Source organism: Benincasa hispida, chromosome 1 (assembly GCF_009727055.1).
Source record: "Benincasa hispida cultivar B227 chromosome 1, ASM972705v1, whole genome shotgun sequence".
In the NCBI taxonomy this organism is placed as follows: domain Eukaryota; kingdom Viridiplantae; phylum Streptophyta; class Magnoliopsida; order Cucurbitales; family Cucurbitaceae; genus Benincasa; species Benincasa hispida.
Genome location: NC_052349.1, coordinates 88086248 through 88110639, shown reverse-complemented (window position 1 = coordinate 88110639; position 24392 = coordinate 88086248). Strand labels below are relative to the sequence as shown.

General features: G+C 32.7%; 2 protein-coding genes and 4 non-coding genes across 6 annotated transcripts; 1 reads left to right on the top strand and 5 right to left on the bottom strand.

Moving 5' to 3' along the window:
* The first annotated feature begins 2318 nt into the window (after positions 1 to 2318).
* Positions 2319 to 5300, top strand: LOC120081474 (zinc finger protein CONSTANS-LIKE 16). The gene is made up of 2 exons (XM_039036404.1): positions 2319 to 3360; positions 4683 to 5300. The coding sequence occupies exons 1-2, from the start codon at positions 2512 to 2514 to the stop codon at positions 4923 to 4925; spliced, it is 1092 nt and encodes a 363-aa protein (XP_038892332.1). The 5' UTR covers positions 2319 to 2511; the 3' UTR covers positions 4926 to 5300.
* A 7656-nt stretch (positions 5301 to 12956) lies between these two features.
* On the bottom strand, positions 12957 to 13030 carry TRNAN-GUU. Its single transcript has one exon. It is a non-coding gene; the product is annotated as a tRNA-Asn (tRNA).
* A 78-nt stretch (positions 13031 to 13108) lies between these two features.
* On the bottom strand, positions 13109 to 13182 carry TRNAN-GUU. The gene has a single exon. It is a non-coding gene; the product is annotated as a tRNA-Asn (tRNA).
* Positions 13183 to 13225: 43 nt separating this feature from the next.
* Positions 13226 to 13299, bottom strand: TRNAN-GUU. Its single transcript has one exon. It is a non-coding gene; the product is annotated as a tRNA-Asn (tRNA).
* A 60-nt stretch (positions 13300 to 13359) lies between these two features.
* On the bottom strand, positions 13360 to 13433 carry TRNAN-GUU. The gene has a single exon. It is a non-coding gene; the product is annotated as a tRNA-Asn (tRNA).
* A 1856-nt stretch (positions 13434 to 15289) lies between these two features.
* Positions 15290 to 16516, bottom strand: LOC120086381 (LOB domain-containing protein 41-like). Its single transcript, XM_039043001.1, has 2 exons — positions 16165 to 16516; positions 15290 to 16061 (listed from the first exon to the last, which is right to left on the bottom strand). The coding sequence occupies exons 1-2, from the start codon at positions 16352 to 16354 to the stop codon at positions 15514 to 15516; spliced, it is 738 nt and encodes a 245-aa protein (XP_038898929.1). The 5' UTR covers positions 16355 to 16516; the 3' UTR covers positions 15290 to 15513.
* Positions 16517 to 24392: the final 7876 nt, after the last annotated feature.

Sequence of the window (24392 nt, the reverse complement as noted above, 5' to 3'; positions counted from 1 at the left end):
TTTTGAAAAAATGGTAATAGCCACAAGGAAGGATCCATGGAGGAGTTAGAAGGGCATATTTGTGAGGAGAAAAGAAAAAAAAGAAGCAGCACCACACAAGAGCTCCCTGAAAGCGCAACAAAATGGGGACCATAAATAAGGAGACCAATAGTTAAATACATTTGAAAAAGGGGGCTATTGAATTATTGAATCTCAAAGGCAAAAGAACAAATGATGGGTCATTTTCAGATTCAAAAACAAGCAACAAGAGAGAGAGATTTGTGAAGTTTTTTTGTTGGATTGTGGTATTTGTTTATGCATGGAATCCCCTGTAATAGACAACCAACCAATGAAATTTGAGGGAACAGGATGGAGTTGAAAAGTTTAGCCAATCAATGAATAGAGAGATCAATATGGTAGGTCCCAAAAAGCGCAACATCCCCTCGTGACCATCAAATGCCAACTTAAAATGAAAAAGACCCTATTTTTGTTCATAACCTTTTAATTTTAATTTGGTATATTTAATATATCATTTTCTTTTCTTTTTTTTTTAAAAAAAAAAAACAACAAAAAAAAAAACAAAAACTAAGTTGAAGCTAAGACAAAGAAATTGTGAGAAACCATTTTACTCTCTTTTTTTTTAGTTTATTATTATTGTTAGGACTACCACCAAAGTTTACACATTTACTAAAGAATTCAATTAATGAAAAATCCTCATAAAATATAAAGCCAATTACATATATTGGTATATAATGAGTCATTTGACTGATGGGATTCGAGGGGCATATTGACTTTTGAAGTCAAGCAAATGTTTAGGTGGTTGGGATAAAATAGATTAAGCTAAGAAACCAAACTCATAGGTTTGGAAGAGGGATTTTGAACGAGTGTCATGGGTCTGGAAAAAAACATTCATTCCTTACCTTCCGCTTCTCATCTCTTACCTTTCATCACCAGTCATCGATGATCGATAACAATTATCATCAGTCGACCACCAATCATTTGATTCTCAAGCTTTATAACCTCCTCAACTCATACATTTGATTTGGACTTTTGATTCCAAAGAAAAGCACCCTAAATGCTCAAGAATGAAACTAAAAGGAAAATTATGAGAGCTCATGCTTAAAATAAACAATTATATGTTGATGCTCTGTTAACCTGATCAAACACAAATTCAGGGTGCATGTGGATTAATTTTTCAAGTGTTTAATTTTGAAAATAAATCATTTAAAAAAATTGAAATATTTGACAACCACACTCAAAATAGCTTTTGTAATACTTTCAAAGTTCATTTAAATAAATTTTTTGAAAAATACTTGTTCCTCTAATCAAGGGTCCACCAGATGGATGACCCAAAAATTAGGCAGAAAACATGAAATGACCCGTTTTTTTTAAAAAATACCGAATGACCCTTTGTTGATGTCAAATTTGAGTGAAATTACCAAAATATACTTGCATGCACGCGGAAAAATAGTCTCATTCTTACTCGTCTCGCTCTCTCTTCTTTTTCACTTACAAATCACTACATCTCTCGCTCTCGCTCCTCTCGTTCTAGCTCGTCTTGGTCCTCTAGCTCTAGCTTGTCTCTCTCTCTCTCTTTTTCTACTCACAAATCACTATGTCTCTCGCTCTAATTCATCTCTCTCTCTTTTCGTTTCATCACTCACAAAATCACTCCTCTCTCTTATCTCTTGCTCATCGGAGTTGGTTGCATTGGAGATGCTCGCATGGACTCGTTATGCCGGAGAAGAAGAAAAAGACATACAAAAGAGAAGAAGTCGAAGAAGAAGAAGATGTGCATAGGAAGATTTCTCGCACTGGAGAAGAAGAGGAAAAAGAAAAAAGAAGAGTAATAACGTAACTTCACATAGTCATGACATTAACAAAGGAGTATTTGACATTGTTTTAAAAAATTGGGTCATTTGCTATTTTGGACCTTTAAAATGGACATTTTGAGCAATTAATCCTTTAATCAATCCAAATGGTCCCTTAGTCTAATACATCACACACAAACAAGTACATGTGAAAATTATCGATGGCGGCATTACAGTGTGGTTGATAATCTTTCACCTCTAGAGGGGTATTTAGACCATCAATTTCAATAAGTTGGTGTTGTATAATTCAACTTCAATAGTCAACATTATTAAAGTTTGTACATTAATCGAAAAACTACATTTTTCTCTCTCTATTTTTCACATTTATTGATAAATTTCTTATTACAATTTTACACCTCAAACACAAATTTTCTAATTCTATCATATTAACTTCGGACTTCAAAATTCAACTTAATATCCAAACCACAACCGAAGAGAAGTGATTCAAATTTATATAAGTACATAACTGACTGGCAATCTCAGTCTTTTGCCCCCCCACTGGATCTCTCTGAGTCTCACAGACCCTACACTCCCAATAATTGACAAACCCCACTTGAGCAATTCCAATTCCTTTATTCAGTTTTTGGCCTTAGCCCTTCAAAACAAAAAAGCTCTCCCTTTTCTTCCCCAAAAAACCCCCTCTCCGTTTTCAAATTTCCATATGATACAAACCGAAGAGAAGACGGCAGCGACGACAACGGCGGAGACGATGGGAGGGCGAACGGCGCGTGTATGCGACAGCTGTTTATGCAAAAGAGCGCGTTGGTTTTGTGCAGCTGACGACGCTTTCCTTTGCGCAACGTGTGACGTGTCAGTCCACTCGGCCAATCAACTCGCCAGAAGACACGACAGAATTCGCTTAGAAACGGCGTTGTTTGATCATCATCTCCCTCCATGGCTTAAAGGCTTTACTCGCAAGGCAAGAACTCCACGCCCCAAAATTTCTTCAACAAAAGCCTCGGTTTTTTCCCTTGTTCCTGAAATTGGTAACGATAATGAAGGATTCTCAATTGACGAAAACGAAGACGAACACAACCAATTTCTTAACCTTCATCAACAGGAAGTTCCTGTTTTTGACCCATTATTTGATGACCGAAAATTCTTGTTAACTCATGAATTGGAGGATTTTGGAGATGGGTTTTTGCCATCCGAAGTTGATCTTGCAGAATTTGTTGCGGATGTGGAGAATTTATTGGGAAGACAAGAAGAAGAAGAAGAGGGACGTGAAGAAAATACAATTATTTTTAAGGTGAAAGATGAAGCATTAGTACAAGACTGTATCAACAACAACAACAATAATAATGGATTTTTGGTGGATTGGAATTTTAAAGGGGAAGAAATTGAAGAGGATGAGATGAATAAAGTTGAGGAAAAATTGGAAATTAAGAAGAATAACAAGAAGAATATTTGTTTAAGGCTAAATTATGATGCGGTTATTACAGCTTGGGATGACCAATCTTCACCATACACTACTGGGAATCGCCCTGAATTCGACCTCGATGATTGCTGGGTAATATTAAATTCTATAAACTTCTTTAATTTATTTTAAAAAAATTAATTAATCTGTTCTTGCAATTAATGCTAAAATACACACATGAATGTGATCAAGTTTTAACATTTTTAGTTGAATTAGATAGAAAGAAATTAAATATATTATCTTTATGTATATACTTAATTTACATGGAAAAAGTTTTTTCACGTCATCATATGTAATATGAGAAGAAAACAAAAGTATTTCTGACAGTAGGGCAAAATGAGACCACTTTTCTTCTTGTTTTTGTTTTTTGTTTTTGTTTTTGTTTTTGTTTGTTTGTTTTTTTTTTTTTTTTTTTTTAGTTATCATATGGACATAATTGATAATTCTTTCATACAACTGGTTTGGCTTTAAATGTTAATGAAAACGTTAATTTTGCCTGTAAAGTGCAACCAACGTATAATCAAAATCAAAACAAAGCTAGAAATTTTCATATCCAGTGGCAAGTTTCTATTTTTAAACATCTCATATATATAACCATTTAATTTTTAACAATCGAGAGAGTATACTTATACATAAAATTTTAAAATTTTAACTATGCTTGATTTATTTTGTTTTATCGTTGTGGATGTTTTTAGTGCCATTGTAATTAGAGAAAAATTGATCAATTATCCTGCAAAACAAGCTTTATGGTCAACTTTATGAGTCGGCCTTTACAGCCTTTCAATAACTACCGTTGTTGGGCAGATCGACCTTAGTGTCTTATGGTTAACCCATTCGATGCCTCTTTTGGCCTCCAGCCAACCTTGTAGGTTTGTCTCCCTTAGTCCTTATGGCCGACTTTATCCTTAGCTAAAAGAAAAAAATATATTTTAGAATGGTTCATTGAGTCACATCCCTTTCGGTTATCATATTCCAACCAATCCGCTTCATAAATCATCGAAAAACAGTGAGCTAAAGGAGAGCTCCAAAAGATAAAGGGGAAAAGACTACAAGAAAGCCCTCCAATTAAGCGTGATAGTAGGAACATCATAGCTTTTAAATAATGTAGATTTAGCACAGCCACTTTCAAAATATCACCTCAAAGTTGTTAAACCCCTTTTTTTTCATGTATAACTTAAAATTTTTCCTTTGGATATTGGTTTTATTTTGAAAATTGGCTATATAAATTCAAATGTATTGTAAAGAAAGAAGACGAAAGAAAAGCGCACACAATTTTCAAAATTCAAAATCAAATGGCCATGAAAGAGAGTTGAGGAATTTATCCTCCCTTCTTTTGAATATATGATGGGTTGAAAATAGTAATAATAATAATAAAAATAAGATGGTATTATTAATGAATAATTGTGATATTGCAGGAGGAATGGAATGGATGGGGTTTAAATGAAAGTAATGGAGGAAAATGGGGAGGAAGAGATCAAGAATGGAAATACAAACATGGAGAAAGAGAAGCAAGAGTGTCAAGATATAGAGAGAAGAGAAGAACAAGATTGTTTTCGAAGAAAATAAGGTACCAAGTTAGGAAGCTCAATGCCGAGAAGAGACCAAGAATGAAAGGTCGGTTTGTCAAGAGAACAACACAACCATTAACCCTTTATTAATTAATCCCATCATTTGATCTACCCTACAATATTATAATTTTATAAAAGAACAAAAAACAAAAAAACCCATCTTATAATTTTCCTTAGTTATTAGTATTAATTAGTGTCCTTTTTCTTTTTTCATATATATATATATATATTATCCATCTCTCGAAGCTTCGTTGCTTCGGTTGCTGCAAAATTTTTGGAAGCTTTAGTTTTTAGGAAATAATAATAATAATATATGTGTATACAGAACTTGCAGTTAATGAAAGGTCAAAATCAGCTCTTTTTTTGTGTCTAGAAGTGAGGGAGTGACAATATTAACGTCCTCCTTCTACAAAAATGTGTGTACTACTTTGATATTATTGAATATGATCCTTTAGGTTAATTTCAGCTCTTGGATGGTGTACTCTACTCTTATATGTTTGTATGAATAATAACATTAAGTATTTAATATATGTCTAACCCTAATCTAATGTAAGTTTAGTTAAGTGTCTTCAAGTAGGAGGGGGAGACAAGAAAAATTCAACTTAATTAATAGTAATGGACATACTGCATTATCTTTTTGGAGATGGTTGAAAATTACTATTGACGTAGAAATTTGGAGATTCTAACAAAAATTAGGATCTGAAATGATAATACTAGTGGTGAACTAGAATGAAAATCTGGATCGTCAAACCATTTTACGTCTCAATTTATGTATTTGTAATTTTTAAAAGATATATATTATAATCATTATTTTGAAACGTTAGGGAAAGATGAAAAATGCTATCGGAGTTTTTGAAAGAATATGAGTCAAAATCTTCTTTCCATTTTTCCATTGCCATGGAACCAAAAAAGAATATGTGCATGACTTTCTTCTTCTACTTTTGTTTGTATAACTTAGAGTTAAGTTGTCTCGATTCACATTCACATAATCTAACAATAGAATAAGTTTTAAATTAGTAATGAAAAAAATGGTGAAAGGAACTCTATTTTTATAGGTTTATGGAAATGGTAGAACATGGAGAATCATATGTGATCGGAGAGAGTGAGGGAGAGAATTTGGAGAGGTGTTCATTGATTTGCTTTTCATGAAATAGTAACCAAAGAAAATATACAATTAGTATCACTCACAAATTTAAGTGAAATTATTGATTTTAAAAATTGGGTATATAGGTGTGAATGTTTTTTTGGTCCGTGGATTTTAGGGTGTGTTTAGAATGTATTTTTAGGTGTTTGATTTAACAGATAAGTTATTTTAGAAAAAATTGAAGTATTTGGCAACCACTCAAAATAGCTTTTAAAGAATATTTTCAATAATTTTTTTCAAAGTTGTTTAAATGAAAACGAGTCTCTTGAAAAGTCCTTTTTTTTTTTCAAGTTAATCCGGTTTTTAGTGGTAGTCTTTTAATGTGGGTAAAAAGTGGTTTAGGTATTATATGAAAACACAAGAATAATATTGCCCAAAAAAAAAAATCTTCCACATTCTTACTTTTATATATATTATAGACAAAACAAAGGGAAAGTTGAAGGTTATCGTTTATGCTGATTTTTTTTTTAGGGGAAAAAATAATATATTCCCTTGTATTATAAACGTTTCTAACAATTTCTTGTTTGATTTAAATTTTATTCCATTTTAAATAATTTTTAAAATCTAAAACGTCTGAGCTTAAAATAAAATAATAATAGTGCATGCTCATCACATATGAACTGCCGAAAAATAATTGTCATAGTTGCATGCACACCCTTAAGAAAAAGAATTTTAAAAGGAAATTTCTAGTTGCACTAGAGGAGTAAGGCTAATTGATTTTTTTTTTCTTTTCCCTTTTTGTTTTTTAAAACAGAGATTGAACCCCAGCTTAGTTGAATTAACTCATTTTGGTGGAGTAAGGATTTTCGTTAGAGAAAATAATATATAAGAATCGAATATATTAGCAAACTGAATATACCTCAATTTAGATACAACAAACACATTGTATACAATTATAATGTTCAATTTTTTTTAAAACAAAAAAAAAAAAAAATCAAATAGTATAACAAGACTTATGAATTGAAATAACTAAGTAGGCTCAAGATATGTTGGAGACGTAAATAGGTTAGTTGAGGCATGCTTCTTAAGCGTTATCATGAAGACAATTATTCACTCTGCACCATTTGTAAATAGATTACAACAATTATTTCAGAATGATACAACGACTAATTCTAATGGAACAACAACCTTGAATTACTCAAATCTTACATAACTCTTGGATACTTGCTCTCAACTCAATTTAACTCAATATCAAAAGAATGAAATAAATGAGAGAACTCTTCAATTTGGAATGGGGTGCTACAAATGAAGAAGCAAGTTGTTATTTATAGGCTAACAACTTAGTAACTCTTCAAAATATCAAATAAATATAAAAATTGAAACATTTGTCAAATTTTAACTCAATTTAATTCATTTGTCAAACATAATTCATTCAAATTGAAGAAACTACAAATTTAGCTTTCATATATATTAAATTTGTACATGAAATATCATTTAATTTGAAGTTTTAACCTAATTTAAAAGTTTCTAACCATAAATTTAATCTACATATAATTAATTTTTTCAATATTCAAATGTTTCATATTCTTACCCCGTAAATATCCAACATTTTTCGCATGTAATCTGTTATTCTCTACATTTTAATTAATACAAAAATGGCAATGCGCACTAAAAGAATTTTTACCTTTTCCCCACGCAAAAAAAAAAAAAAAAAAAAAAAAAAAAAAAAAACGTTGGACAAAATATTAAAAACGTCGGGATAGGTTATGCGGATGCATTTTTTTGCATCGGCATAATCGTCATTGTATCCATGTTGGGAGAAGTTCCTCCCAACGAAAACTATTTTCGTCAGCATAAATATCATTTTTAGCAACACAATTGCTTGCATCAGCATATATTTTTTTCCCAACAAAATACAATTTGCGTTAGGAAAAGCATAGTCCTAAACAACAAAATTTCAGTTCAATAGACAGATTTCTACCTGCATCGACATAAGTTATTTATAATTTTATATATTTTTTGTAACATTAAATAATCAATCTTTTATTTCCTTAATACTTAATTTTGCACAAACAAAAATTAATCTTCAAACAAATCAATTGGGGATAAATATAATAAAAGTAAACTTATATATATTTAAAAATAAGACTAATATTCAATACACAAGCTATAAATTTTATGAACAAAGACTATATATACAATTAAATTTGAGCTTTTCTAACATCTTACAAATCCTTTATACAAAAAAAAAAAAAAAAAAAGTTTATGCTTTCCCTAAGCCAAAATAAGTGAGATACTAAGTAATCATCTCACAAAATCTTCTTGCAATCTCCAAAAAAAATTATCTTTAAAAATTTACACGAATAACCTAAAATAGAAAAAGCAAAATGTTTAAAATGGTTATGAAGAATGATCCCTCTCTTAAACTACAAACATATTGTCAATGTTCATAATTAAAACATGAACACCACAAACAACAATTTTACTATCTAAAAAGTGATTAAAATGGTTATAATTAAGACGTGAATAATTAGGCTTCAAGATAATCTAAAACACAATTATAACATATACATCCCCCTTCCCCTCCCAAGCTACGAACGTGTCCTAGTTCCACCTAAACGCTATTTATATCACAAAGTAGCAACAAATGCATAGAAAGCGTCGAAGTGAATCCCTCCTCCTAAATCCACCTAAATTTCTTTCAAGGCTAAATCCATCATTCGATTGTCCTAAAAACATATAACTCAACTCTCAAATCCGTACAAATAAATCCAAGAACAAAGTTCCTTTAAAGTGCACAATTAGGCTTCAAAATAATCTAAAAAACAACATCCATCCCCCCTCCCCCCAACGTCACTAGTACACTAAAATATACATATTTAAAGTGGCTTCGCTTATCCACACATCCTTCTCTAAGAAATGACTTTTGTAAAACAATTCTACTTGGCCTACTTTTTCACCCTTCTCGGTCGTTTGTAATTCAATAAACAAATTTATTCTTTACATTCAATGGGAGATGAATAAAACAATAATGAATTTACATTATACTATACCAATTCATTTTGCAATTGAAGAAAGAATTTGACCCACAATAATGGTTGAAACTGAGACATTCTCTACTCTTTTTGTTCTTCTCCCCTTTTTATTACACAAATTACAATTTATTACTAAGAAATTTATGTAAACAATAAGTACAGAAAAATACATAAAATTTACCTACTATTCAAGAGTCTCCCATCGATCACAAAGAATCTTCCAATCTTCTTTATTTGTTAACCTGTCTGGTGGATTTTCACGAGCAATTACTGGATTCTCAAAGCTACAATAGTACTTATGCAGTTCTGATCTATATTCTCTAAATGAGTTATGCATTTGCCGATTTATGTACTTTCCACAATAAAATGTGTCTACATTTTCAATAAAAGTTATGGCAAGTACACATATGTGATTAACACAATAAAAGCATAAAACTTACCTGTAAACGAGCCTTTATAGCAGCAATGACATCACTAGGTACATCCTTCCACTTAGAATAACACAATGATTTAACACTAGCAAGTAAAAAGTGTGAAATTTAGTTAATTTGCTTTAAACATCCTTAGCAATTCCATTTTAAAACTTAAAGCATATTATATCTATAAAAAGGAAAGATTAAACTTCAATATTAACAAATGAATCTCATGTACAAAATTAAAATCAAAATACACAAATAATTCATCATTCATTATATCCATCCATATACAAACTAAAAATAGAAGAACAATTTCATCCATAAACAAATAAATATCGTAATTCTAATCTGAAACAAAATCCCTTATCAAAATAATAACACAAACACAATCCATGAATAACATTTATTAGAAAAAAAGCAAAGAGAAGAAGAACCAACCCGTGTGTGCGACAGTAGTATGCGACGATAGTGTGCGATGGCATGCGAAGGTAGCGTGCATTAGCATTCGACATTGAAACGGTGACCGTTTGTGTAAAAGAACGGAGGAAGAAAGGGAAAATAATAGGGAAAGGAAGAGTAGGGGTGGGGGGTGAATCGGTGAGGTGTGGAAGGAAAAGGGAAAGGAGAGTGGGTGGGGGGGGTGAATCGGTGGAGTGGAGGAAGAAAACGGGAAAGGAGGGGGATGGGGGGTGTGAAGAAGCGAGGGGTGGGAGGAAAAGAAAAGCAGGAGTGAGGGTAGGGGGGACGGAACAACATGCGTGGAGGGTTGGGGTGCGGAAGGGGGCCAATCACTTTGCTCTATTTTGGCCGACACATTAAATTTTTGTTGAAATAAATACGTCTATGCTAACGAAAATGAATGTGTTAGGAAAAAAATATCCGAACAATTAAAAATTCTTGTAGTGGCGAGTCTAAGAACAATTGATTTAGTATATTATGAGAAGTTAGAAGTTCACACTTCTTTTCACCTCATATCTTTGTTGAACACTTGAATTCTAAAGATAAATAAATAAATATCAATGAATCAATGAAATTCACTTTCTTTGACTAAACTTTCATATAATAAAATGCGATGGTAGAATTTTGAACTTCAAACTTGAAGAGATACTAAATGTATATTACTGTCATGATGTGTGTCATCAATTACAAATATTGAAATGAATATTTAGTGAAAATCGATATTATGAGTGTAATTTTGAAACTTGTATTATTTGGGGTGCTAAGTTGGGATATATGTCTGTGTTTGAGATGCAAAGTTATTTGGTTTAAATTCATATGTCTATGTTTGGGGTGCAGAGAGTTGAGTTCATATATTTGGGCTATTTTGTGCATTTTTTTAACTCTAAGGCTTCGTTTGGTTACTAGTTGATTTAAAAAAAAAAAAAAAAAAAAAAAAAAAAAAAAAATTAACCTTATTTCATTCATATTTCTTGTAATCATTTGCATTCTTTTCACGTTCAATAGTTGAATTCTTAGCCAAATTCCAAAAACAAAAATAATTTTTTGAAAGTTACTGTTTTTAGTTCTCAAAATTTGGCTTAGTTTTTTAAACCATTGGTGAAAAGTAGATAACAAAAGAAGAAATTTGGAGGTAGGAATAGTGTCCATAGACTTAATTTTAAAAAACATGCCTAAATAATCAGATTTTATGGTTACTATTTTTGTTTTGAAACTTTTTATTCAATAATTTCACCAATCTTTGTTTGAATAAAATACATTGCAATTTTTTTAAAAAAAAATTTTAGAGTCTTTCTTTCTCTTTTCTTTCTTTATTTTTTGGAGGTAATGAACAATAATTAATCCACTACATTTTCTATAAAAATATGGTTAAATAAAATGAGAAACCAAGGAGAAATAAAAAATGTTTATTCCTAATTTTTCTCCATGAATTTCAATATCATTATCTTCTTTTTCTTCTTCTTCTTGTTGTTCTATATTTTTACTTTATCATAAAGTTTTTTAATTGAATCTCTCCCATCATTTTAGCAGCCAATGGAATGCCATCACATTTCTTCAACAATTTCCCTTTCAATTTCTCTGAATCGGAGGATCATCATAGAAAAATCTCAATTTTTCACTAATTCTTGCTAGAAAAGGTTTTAGGAAAAAAATCTCTATTTTCTAAGGTTTTTTTTGCTATATGTTATATACTTCTAAACTACATACATACTTTTCCAAATATTCTTAACACTCATTTGATATGCGAATTCAATTAAATAAAAATATATTTTACAAATTTCTATGCATAAATATTGTACTTAATATAGACAAAATCTACTATTATTTATATAATCAACAATCATACAATATACTTTAACAATCATTAGTCTTATAATAATTGGAGGTGATTGGCGAAGTTGATCATCGGAAGTGATTTTTTTCTAGAGTTTGTAGTCGGAGGTGGTTGCCGGAGTCTGAAATTGGTCACATGAAGGTGGTATTGGAGTTGGTCATTAGAGTTTGTTGTCAGAGGTAGTTTTTGGAGCCATGAGTTTGTTGTCGGAGGTAGTTTTTGGTGCTCAAAGTTGATCATCGGAGCTAGTCGCATGAAGGTGGTCGTCAAAGTTGATCGTCGAAGATGATTTCACTGGAGTTTGTGATCGAAGGTAGTTGTTGAAGCCTACAGTTGGTTGTCTGAGTTACTCGTTCAAAGATGGTAATTGAAGTTGATTATTAAAGATGATTTTCGTTGGAGTTTGTAGTTGGAGGTGGTTGTCAGGAGCCTAAAAGGTGGTTTTTGAAGTTGGTCATTAGAGTTTGTTGTCAGAAGTGGTTGTCGAAACTTGAAATTGGTTGTCGGAGTTGGTCGCGTGAAAGTGGTTGTTGGAGTTGGGTCACCAAAGTCGTCATCAGGGGTAGTTGTCAGAGCTTGTAGTTAGTTCTCGGAGTGTGGCAACTATATTCAGCTACCGTGGTCGATGGGTCACTAGAATTTATTGTTGGAGGTCATTGTCAAAACTTGACATTAGTTGTCGAAGTTGGTCGCGTGAAGGTGGTTGTTGGAGTTTGGTCACCAAAGTTGTCATCAAGGATAGTTTTCGGAGCTTGTAGTTGGTTCCCGGAGTGTGGCAGTGATAGTCAGCAACAATGGTCGATGGGTGAATAATTAAAATCATTGGAATAAGGGAGAGTTGTGGTGAGTTGATAAAATATACCAACTCAACTCCACCAACATTTAAAGTTAGTGGGTTGGTATATTATACCAATTTAACTTAATTCATATTAATGATCCAAATGCTCTCTTAAAGACTAAATTGAAATAAATTTTAAATTTCAATCAAATTTATAAACTAAATTGAAATCAAACTCAAGACCGAATGACTGTATACGTAGCATTTTTAAATTTAGGGAAGAAACTAGATCCCAAACATATTTGTTTCCTTTTACTTATATTTATATCAATTTACTAATTCTCTTTTTTTTAATATATGTGTAACTTACTATTTTATGGACAAATCAAAGAACTGCAAATTCTGCGCGCTGTTGTTGCAAACTTGCGAAGAAGAACAAAATATGAATAAGATATATAAATATTAAACTTGAAAAAAAAAATAAAAAAATAAAAAATAAAAAAAAGTAAAATTGCCGCTAGAAGGAGGGCTTGAACCTCCGACCTTGTGGTTAACAGCCACACGCTCTAGCCAACTGAGCTATTCCAGCAGTTGAAACGAATGATGATATTTATATATGTTACTAATAAATTGATAAAATAATAAAAAGGAAAATAATAATGACAAACGCTAGAAGGAGGGCTTGAACCTCCGACCTTGTGGTTAACAGCCACTCGCTCTAGCCAACTGAGCTATTCCTGCAGTTGATATGTTATAAATATTACTAATAAATTGTAAGACAAACCGCTAGAAGGAGGGTTTGAACCTCCGACCTTGTGGTTAACAGCCACACGCTCTAACCAACTGAGCTATTCCAGCATTCGAAACGCACAATGATATACACCATAATAAAATACTTATTAAAATAATAATGTAAAACGCTAGAAGGAGGGCTTGAACCTCCGACCTTGTGGTTAACAGCCACACGCTCTAACCAACTGAGCTACTCCAGCATTACGTTTGTATAAAAGAGATAAAATTAATTTATTATTATTTTTATTAATTCATCTTCACACCAACAAATACTAAAAGAATAATTTCTTTTTCGAAAATTATTTCAAATGGCAAAACTGGGACCCGAGACCCTTGAAGAATCTTTTCCATTCTTCAGTTGCTTATCAATAATATTCGATTTATAATCTATGTGATGTGATAGGGTTCATTTGTTTTTAGGGGTGCAGAGATAGCCAGGAGGTTTGCTTAGAAGCAGCCACCCTTGAAAGAGTGCGTAATAGCTCACTGATCGAGATTCAAGATAAATTCATGAGGAAGTGGAATCTCTTTAGGATCTACTCCAGCATTTAGAAATTGGTTAATCTTTATAAAATATATAAATTTTTAAAATCTATTAATGATAGACACTGATAGACTTCTATCAGTGTCTATCATTGATAGATTATGGAATTTTACTATATTTTGTAAATATTTTGATTCATTTTTTTTCTATTTGAAAACAACATTTTTTTTTTCAAAATCAATTATCAAAGCTTATTAAAAAACGTTGTGATATAGTGTTTCATTATCGTAATGTTTTTCTTTTTTTGTTGAAATGTCAATATCCCAATGTAACTACTAAAACTTATAGAGATTGTTGTGTTGAATAACAAATACAAGGAGTAAGAGAAATATATTTTTGGTCCTTGAATTTTTTTGTCATTTGGTTTTTGTATTACGAAGTGTTGCACTTTTAATTTTTAAGTCCTCATTTGGTAATTTTTGGTTTTTTATTTATGTTTTTGAAAATTTAGTCTATTTCATCAACATTTTTTGAAAATACAATAGTTGAATTCTTAGCCAAATTCCAACAACAAAAACAATTTTTTGGAAGGTATATTTTTAGTTTTCAGATTTTAATTTGGTTTTTTAAATTATTGGTGAGAAGTAGATAACAGATGAAGAATTTTGGAAATAGAAATAGTGTCCATTGGTTTAATTTAAAAGACAAAAACAAAAAATAAAATGGTTATCATGATTAGGATCTAAGTTTTAAGTTTGTATTCGATTAGTTCTTAGGTTTCAAAATATTACAATTTTCTAAGATTTCATTTTTGTGTCAATTTGGTCTCATATGTTTCAAGATTTACACTTTTCACCGTAAAATTATTTATCAATTTTTGTTATAATAAAATTTAAATATGTCTGTATGTTTCTATTCATTTCAACTACATAATTATCTTTTGAATCATTTTATAATGTCACACACAAAATCAAATGTCTCAAGTCTCTTGTTTCAAGTTCTAAAGCCATAATTAAAACTTAATTTCAACTCTTATAAGGTATATAATATAGTTTAAATTATTTTTAGGTTTTGAATTGTGCAATAGTAAATTTAATTATTTTTTTAAACTTTAAAAAATTTCATAAATTCGTTAAAAGTAAGATGGATATTGAGACCACGACCAATATGTAAAAGATAAAAGATGTGCATTACATCTGATTGAATAGGATTAATTATGTAAATTTTTGACAATTTTTCTTTTCAGATGGATTAATAGGATAATAAATGATATATATATAGAACAAAGTTTAGAAATTAGAAATAGTAACATATATCCATCATAATTTTTAGATATTAGTTATCAATTTTTTTTTCTTTCAACTAAAAATATCTTTTAAAACATTTTTTTTAAATGTCAAAATAGTGTCTTCTATCACTAATAAGATACTGATAGTCTATTAACCTTTATAAAAAAATATTAAAATTTTACTATTTTATGTAAATAGTTTTCTTATTTACTCTTTTATTTAAAGGTATTTTAAAACAATTTTAAAATTAAATAGGATGTGTTTTAAATCCCAAATCCATTACTACCGTGAACATGTGATTCAATATATTAATTATTCTTTCTTTCAAATACAAATATAACAATATCCAATTTGACTAACACTTCACAAACCCTAAATCTAACCTCAACAAAAGGAAGATAAAAAGAAAAAACTCATTTGGTTTTGTACAACATCAAAAGCCAAATCTGTGAGACCAAAATCATACATCTATCTTTACACGTGGCGTTCTTATAGTCCTCGATCTAGTCATGTCAGCATCCGACTGTGCCCAAACCCTAAAGTAAGTTCTAATTCCACGTCACCACCCTGGCCCACCGGAGAAGCCTCCACTGTCTCCACCGACAAGCACTCGGTGTCGTCGCTACCGCAGTCCTTCTCCGGCGACTCACGACTCTCCCAATTATCCAACTCGAACTTCAGACACCGAGGCTCCGATACAGTCCGGGTCGGGTCGTCGAATTTGAACTCGGGCACCACCACAACCGGCTCCTGCTTTGGCTTCAACTTCGCCGCAGAGCGTTTGAACCGCCTTCGCGTCTTGATCTTCCTGAGCGCGGAATCAGAGGCGGAGCCTTGCTGTTTGGAGACATGGCGGATATCGCAGCCTTTCAAAGGTGGACCCATGTGCGACGCCGCTGTTTCGGAAGAAACCGGCAGAATCGGCGCGCCTTTTAGAACAGCTTCGACGGCGTCCTGGCAGAGCTGCCAGCTCCCGGACCACAACAATCCAGCGGACCCAAAAATGGGATTCACAATCCGGCCACATGCCTCGAATAGCAAAGATTTAAAGATAGCTGAAGGACCCACAAAAGAAAAACCCACCATAAGTGATCAAAACAGAGTAATAAAAAAACAGAACAATCGAAACAGAGTAAAAATGGGTAAAAGTAAAAATACCTGGGCGGAGATGGTCGGGGCCGGCATTGATGAGGTTAACAAGGCCAGCACGGCCGTAGAATTTGGCGAGGAAGAAAGTGGCGTTGGCTTGGGATTGGGGGGATTTGATCCATTGAAGACAAGGTCTGATTGAGCAGGCCTCACTGCAGCCTTTGCGAAGAACTCGGCATCCGTTACAGCTCATACGCATGGTGAAGGAATTGGATTTGCGATGAAAAAAATTGAGAGAGAAGACGATGGAAGAAGAGAATGGAAAAGTGGGGAAGGAATCGACGGTGGGTTTTGTTTTTGTAATGATGGCCGCAAGTGGTTTTCCAAGAAAACGGGTAGTTTTCCAGTTTTGGTCGTTCTCTGGTTTTGCTAACCATTGGGGAAAGTTTTTGTTGACGATTTCTCATCTAATTCCATTTATTAATTCTTTATTTACCATTATATCAATAGTTAATAATTTCCATCTATTTTATTTTTTAGTAGACATCTGAATTACCCGTATTTATTATAATATTTGATATTTTAATATTTAACAATTTTCGGACATCTTAAAATATTCTTACAGATTTTTTTGAGATCGAAGTTGTCCAACTTTTTTTACCCTTGATTTTATATATATAATTAACTTGCATTGTTTTAATGAGAAAAATAACATATACAAATAATATTAATTTAAAAAGAAATTAAAATTTTTTATATAAATTCAAATTATATTAATTTGATTATAAATCAATGAAGAGTTAATTAGAGATTTTTTAGAATATTATGTAAATTCGAGATATTTTCTTAGTAGAAATCATACGAAATAAATACAGTTAGTTATTCAAATATTCTTATATATCTATAAAAATATTATTAGAAAATAAATATGGTTATCTAGAAATGTCAAACATCCTTAATTTCAGACATCTAAAAATTTAGATTATCTACCTTCTAAAAAAATAATCCGCCCCTAATTTTGTAGTGAATTAAATTTTATCAATGAATAACTTTACTAAAAACTTACAAATTCCCATTTAAAAAAACTAGTGTAGTGTTATATTTTGTGATTTGTCTAAATTCGATCAATTATGTACTTAAAATGTGTTTTATAATTGATTATACCTATACAAAAACTGTTTTTAGTTCNAAAAGTAAATGGTAAAAATTTTTAAAATTCCAATTTAGAAAGTGTTTCAATTTAAACTTTTTAAATTTTTAAAGTGATTCATTTTACATGTTCAAGTTATTAAAAATGAAAATTCCCCATTTTTACTGCACTGGAATGTTTAGGAGATTATTAAATTGTATTTTCATATTTAAACCGTTTATAAAATAATAATAATAATAATAATAATTAGTATTATCAATTTTCTAAAACCATTTCCACTTACCATTATTTCTCGGTATTTTCTTTTGCTAATCATTAAAACCATAACGATTTAATATTTTCCATTTCAAAGGAGAAAGATCTATGTTTTCAATCTCTATTGATTCATTATTATTATTATGGTTTACAACTTTAGTAATAAGAATAAGATAAGATTGGGTGATAAAGTAAGATGACTTTTGAACAATCCTAATTGAGTACTCATCCAAATTCATTGTGAATAGAACATTTAAATAAATTCATGTAAAATTTTTTTTTAAAAAAAAGAACTTCAAAAACTTTATCCAATGAAAGGCAGAAAGAAGTATTTAAATAAATAGCTTAACCTCACTTACGTGATAACTAAAATTAAAATTAAAGTTAAAATCCTTGTACAAATTGTACGTGTTGGTGTTGATAGATAAAACAGACAACTAGATAAATAAATATATTTAGATAAATAAAATTTAAATAACTAAAGTTTTGTTTGATAATTATTTAATTTTTATATTTTTATAAAATTAGTTACAATTCACAAAGTGGTATAACATTTAAAAATATGTTTTGACTTAAATATCAATATGAAAATAATGATAATAAAAATAGTAATTTGATTATAAATGACAGACTTAATTTTCTCAATTATGTACTGAGAAGTGATGTAAAAGGAATAAAAAGAAAAAAAAAATAGAAAAGGGAAAACCAGAGGGCTGAGTACAAAGGGCGCCCACAGTGTGGGAGTTTGGGTATGAATATTAAATGTGGTTGAAACCCACGCGCTTGCCTTTCCATGTTCCAATCAACTCGGACTTTTATTATCTGCGGATTCCAATTTCCCACACACACAGACACCCTTTTCTTTTTCAATTTATTATTTCCTCATTGGGCCCTACCCAACGGCGGCTATTCAAATACATATGCCTTTTCCAAAAACCTTCTAATTATTAATTTCTAAATATTGACTTCTCGATCTCAAATTTATATTAGTTTAAACTTCAACCCCCAAATTTATAATACTTGTATAAATTGAACTCTAAACTTCATGTGATTATTATATTTTCTACGATTACGTAATTTAAAGGGTCTGATATGAAAATTTTTAGGCGTCATATTATTAATTATATTATATCTAATAATTTTGATATTTAGTGTTTTACGATTACATAATTTAAAGTGTTTAGTGTTTTAAAGTATGGTAAGTAGGTTAGTTTTAATTGTAAGTTTGAAGTTAGTAGGTAAGTTAATGAAGGAGAAAGTTTTCTAAGTGTTCCAATGAACTTTAGTTGAAAAATATTCTAGGTATAAAAAGAGCTCGCAAGTGGAATTGAGCAATTTCAACACGTAGTAAAATTTGAGAAATATTTCAGGTGAAGAAGGCTAGGCGTTAAGACTTATGGCTTGAAGAGTGCATGTAAAGGGCCTTGGCGGCAAGCTAAAGGAAGGTTTGGTGTGGCAAGCTTTAGGCGATGACCTTGGTAGACAAGACATAGGAAACTTGCCAAGGGGCAAGGAAGACTACAAGGACGGCCTAGACGATGAAATGAAGGTGGGCCTTGGGCAAGGAAAAGTGGAAGTTAGAGGCGGTGACAAAGGAAGTGGCATGGGCAGTGAAAGGAGCCTATGGTCGAGAGATTTGGGAGTGTGAAGGCTGTGCCAACTTAGGCGTTGTTATACTAAGGAAAAAAATTTATTCAACCTAATTAGTGGGTGTGACATAATTAGAAGCTTAAGAAAAACGTGCGTGGCATAAGGTGTCACCTAATTAGGCAAAGTAGCCATGCAAGAGCAAGCATAAATAAAGGCTGGACAGATGAAGTCGGTTTTGCCAATTCTCTCATGCAAAGAAGAACTTCAGCAATCAAGTTAAAGCTTCATCAGTCTAGTGAATGCTTCAGGGCTGATGTGAAGAAATTCCCACGGTTTGATGTTGAAATCTTCAATCAATTTAAAAGTGTTCTTATTTCTCGACTATTCCGAGCAAGCTGTGAAGGTTGGTGATTTTTTAGCACTCTAGGAAGAATTGAAAGCTCAGATTTTGAAGTAAGATAGTTTAAAGGATTTACAAGAAGTTCATAGGAGGAAGTTTTGATTTTTGATGAATAGATTTTAAGTTATAAGTTCTAGAATCTAAATCTGGAATTTGGTGTTGAATAAGTACGTAACTGCATAGGTTGAAGAAACAGGTAGCTAGTCGAGGATTGAGGAAGCTGACGTTGAGTAAGGCTGGTAGTGGAGAGTCTCTCGCATGCCCCACGCCCATCAGGTGAGCAATCGTGCCCAATCAGGTGACCAAGTTTGCCTATTGCTCAGTCCTTGCATGCTCTGACGCCTAGCATGCGCACCCTACTACTGATCGCACCACTCACCCAAGCGTCTGTGCGCGTGATTGTTGCCCATGAGAGGCCACTTGACTGTCTGGTGCGCGCGACTTGTAGGACCATGCACGTATCCCAGCGCTCACATCTAGTGTCAACATGTGTGTGCCTTGCACCCATCAGGCCTACTGGTGTGCATAAACTGTCGTGGGCTTGGCATTTGCCTAGTTTTGAGATTTTAGTGTTGGTAAGCTATTGTTAAGTCCTTTAAGGAATATTATGAATGCTATAAGAATTCATAAGTGTAGACTCTAGAAAGAATGAAAGGTTCAACTTAAGTTAAAAGAGAAGAACCTAAAAGGCTAAGTTAGTTAAAGTTATTTAAGTTCAAAGGTGAGCAATTGTCATTAACCAAGGGTTATTTATTATGTGATAGGCCAAACAAAGATTGGAAGGGTCTATAACCGATTGGGAGCTAGCTAGAGATAGTGAGTGACAAAGTTTTAAAAATGTTATTTTTAATATGCTTTCTATGCATATATTTTATGAATGCTTTACCTTAAATGATTTCAAAGCCTAGTTTAGCCCAAGGCATGATTTATGATTGAATACATAACTTATCTAACATGAACCAAAGTTTCCAAAGCATGTTAAAGCATGGGTTTCCCTTTTAATAAGACATAAGCTTCAATGTTCTAAAGCATGAATTTCTTCTAAAGCAAAGTTATATACTATGATTCCATATGATGTTTTAAGAACGATTTCAATGATGCAAAGCATTCCTAATGTGCATGAGGCTTTATACCGTGTTTTCTATCTTTAATGTCATGTTTTCTAAGGAATGAAAAATGAAGAAGATGAAGGTATCCAGGGGTTACATTAATCTTATGGTCTTTGGGACACACTTTAGTACACAAATAGGCTTTGGGCCATGTGTTAGGGTGTTATTAGCCTTTGGGGGATATCTACACGCACGTATGAGTATTAATGACACTAATGGTGATGTAATAATTCCACCACAACTAAGGCTATTGACGTTGGGAGTATGAGCAAAAGAGCACTACCTCAACTAAGGCATTAGGGTACAAAGTTAAGTATGAATGTTTTATGTGATCTGCAAAAGATATGATACATTTCAGGGTTTTTCAATGCCTCTATGAATTGTTTTAAAGCTTATAAGTTTAAGCAAAGCATGCTACAACCCTGAATCCATGAAAGAATTTTCAATTATCAGATACTTTCTAATTTCTTCAATATAGTTTATGAACGTTTATTTTAAAATAGTCATTCATTGGGCATCCCAGCTCACTTTTTCAAAAGTTTCTCCCCCCAGATAGCAGTCGAAGTCCCATAACCTAACTTATAGCAGCCAGTCTGCCACAAGATAGTAGATCCCTGATAGACCCTGAAGTCTGCTTAGGTCCTTATTTTGACTTAGATGGTTTTGAACTCATGTACATATAGTGAGGAAAGGGTATAATCAAAGTTTGTAAGTATACTCTGGATTTTGTGTTGTGAACTCTGGTTTTAATTATGTATATAAGTTGGTGATATGTCAACCCTTTCTATATGAAGATTTCTAGTTGCTTAGGGGTTTTAAGTTGAAATACATGAAACAATACAAATATTTATACTTATCTGTCAAGTGATACAGGAGTAAGGAAACAAATTACAGGTCTCAGTTGGGTTGTAGGTGTCATAAGAGAGTTGACATATGTTGTCTTTACATCTTTTTTCAGGTCAAGAGGGTAACATGGGAGGGGATGTGACACCTGAAGACTAAACCCCACTCCTTGAAGCTTAAGTCCTAAGGATACAAACATTCTTCCAAGACCTCAACTTCAAGAACACCACGCGCTCCGCATCTTCGAGTCAAGTATATGCATTGAACCGAGAGAGAATTAGAGGATCAAGTACTAGAGATCGAACCACATATGCATTAAATATACATCAATACAAATTCAACTCCATAAAACAAGCTTTTCTGGAAACCTCGTGCGACAAAATTGCACGCCCAGTGGGACCTCTCTACCTTTCATCTCTCTCTCATCCAATTCACCAAATCAACAAATGACACCAAAGAAAAACGCATCCAGAGTATCTTCTACAAATGACTTCTACACGGGACCTGTTGCTCGTAGTCATTCGAAAAAGACCATGCAAGAACAAGAGCGAGGTTCCATCATCGCACATAGCATTCTGAAACAATTAACTGAATCTCCAAGAGGCGGGGTCATCAAGGAAAATTCCTTGTTTGACAACTCTACTTCTGCGTCTGACCGAGAAAAGAAAGAATTACCCAGATGTAATATCTGTCATGATGGTGGATGTAATAGCAATGTGACCATGGTAGAGATGGAGAGGAAAAATAAATTTCTTGATGAAAGCAATTGAGGAGCGAGATCATGAAATTGTTACATTAAAAGATTAGATACAGGCTCGTGTAACTGTTGAACTGAGCTAAACTCTGGTTGTCAAAACCAATGACAAAGGGAAAACCGTTTTGCAGGAAAATCTACCACAACAATCAACATATGCTGCCTCTTTGTCAGTCTAGCAATTACAGGATATGATCACCAACTCTATTAGAGCTCAGTATGGAGGCTTATCTCAAGCTTATTTTATGTACTCCTAGTCGTACACTAAGAGAATTGACAACTAAAGGATGTTTGCTGGATACCAACCCCCGAAGTTCCAAAAATTTGATGGAAAGGGCAACCCCAAGCAATACATTACCCACTTTGTTGAAACATGTGTAGCAACAGAAGAAACTTCTAGTCTTTCTTCTTTACTTGAATCCTTGAGTGGCAGAGTAGCAACATAATTAACCTCTGGAGAGTTTACCACTACCTGGGGAAGGAAAAATATTTAAAAATAGGGTGAGCTACAAACCCAATGAGTGACTTAAATAAAACATAATTCTCATGCTTAAAACTGAAAACTAGAAAATTGAATATTGAAAACTGAACTGGCCAATCAAGCATGTGCACAAAAATTGTAACCATATCGTATCTGAAAACATAGCTAAACTTATCTTTAGTTGAGAGAGAACCCTTTTGTTCAACTCTCAACGTCATCTCTACCTACGTGCAGGTGGTTCTAGATAAGTACCGTTATACCTTAGGTATTATTGCTCAGATACCTTCTCAGTGTCCTTCAATATCGAGCTGCACGGATACCTTCCCTAAGTTCTTCAGGTTGAGCTACTTGGATACCCTCTCTAAGTCCTTTAGTATCGAGCTTAACTTATCCTTAAAGAAACATCTCTATTGAACATGCTTACTGAAAACATGATATTATAAACATAACTTTAACATAGCTTTCATGTGAACATGATTCTTTGATGCATGCTTATGAACATCAAAAGTACATATACTTAAACAGAACAACATGTACTTTATACTTTGCATATGCCATAGAAACTTCCTTTGAAAAAAACTAGCATGCGTTAGTTAACCTTACTAAACATGCTTTAAAAACTTAATAAACTAGCATGTTTTCATAACTTAGGAAAATTAGTTTGTTTGGAACTTTTTGTAAAATGAATAGTATGAGAATATACTTCATTAAAACATGGATTTCTAAAACATTTAGAGAATAGTCATAGTCACTTACGGCTTTGACAATCTTCCTAGGGTTGATAAGCTTCCCCTATTAGTGTTAACCTTGTAGACATGACAACATATTTTAACTTCTATCAATGGTCTCCCTTTTGAGACTAACTTTCCGAATTGAGCTCATATTATTCTTGACATATTGACCTTACCTTCCAATGCCAACTTCCCAAGGAGTTGGACACTAAGGATTATTCTGTAGATGTTAACTTAGCTTCTGCAAAAATCTTTCCTTCAACCGCATCAATCGTGCGTCAAACACCCCACCTAGGTGCCCTACATGCTGTCCAAATTGCAAGAGCCTTCCCTTGGGCATCTAAGCCACCTATGCTCGCCTACATAGCCCCATGGTCAGCTCAAGGCACGCTGATGCTCACTACAGCCCGTGCACGTTTGACCTCTTGGAGCTGCCTGCTTGTTCAACCCAAGCAGCTGCTTGCTTGATCAAAAACTTTTAGATTCAATTTATAATTCGAGTAATTCATGATACAGACCTTATCTCAGAAAATTTTCTTCTACAAACTTGTTCAAAATTGTCTTAATAAGCTTACTTTAAATTTTTAGCTCTGAATTCCTCATGGATTGGTTAGAAACTACAAACCCTTGACACTGGCCCAGATTCACCCGAGAATCTGTCCTTTCTGCAAAATTTTCAATTTCCAGCTCGATTCCTTTAGAGTTTTCTTTCGACAATCCTAGCTCATCAACTAAACTCACTTAGCTTTCAGATGGCTTTGAAATCATCCCAAAGTGAGCATCCAAAGTCGGCCTACCTTTTATACCTGAGGCTGTGAGCTGCTCTTTATTTACTAAATTGCCACCTACCCACTAAGTGGGATCAACCTATAGGATCATGACAGTTGGCCCTTTAAGGAGTCTAATTCAGCTGAAGTCCTTTGCAATATAACAAACAACTTACTCTTGATCACTTAATAGCAGCCTCAACAACTAGACACTCTC

What these genes read in the sequence shown, in the direction of transcription:
- LOC120086381 (XM_039043001.1), bottom strand. Translation starts at nt 16,354, where the DNA reads ATGCGTATGAGCTGTAACGGATGCCGAGTTCTTCGCAAAGGCTGCAGT. An exon ending in CCCCGACCATCTCCGCCCAG is followed by an intron (nt 16,062 to 16,164) that starts GTATTTTTACTT and finishes TGGGTCCTTCAG; the next exon opens with CTATCTTTAAATCTTTGCTA.
- LOC120081474 (XM_039036404.1), top strand. Translation starts at nt 2,512, where the DNA reads ATGATACAAACCGAAGAGAAGACGGCAGCGACGACAACGGCGGAGACG. An exon ending in TCGACCTCGATGATTGCTGG is followed by an intron (nt 3,361 to 4,682) that starts GTAATATTAAAT and finishes GTGATATTGCAG; the next exon opens with GAGGAATGGAATGGATGGGG.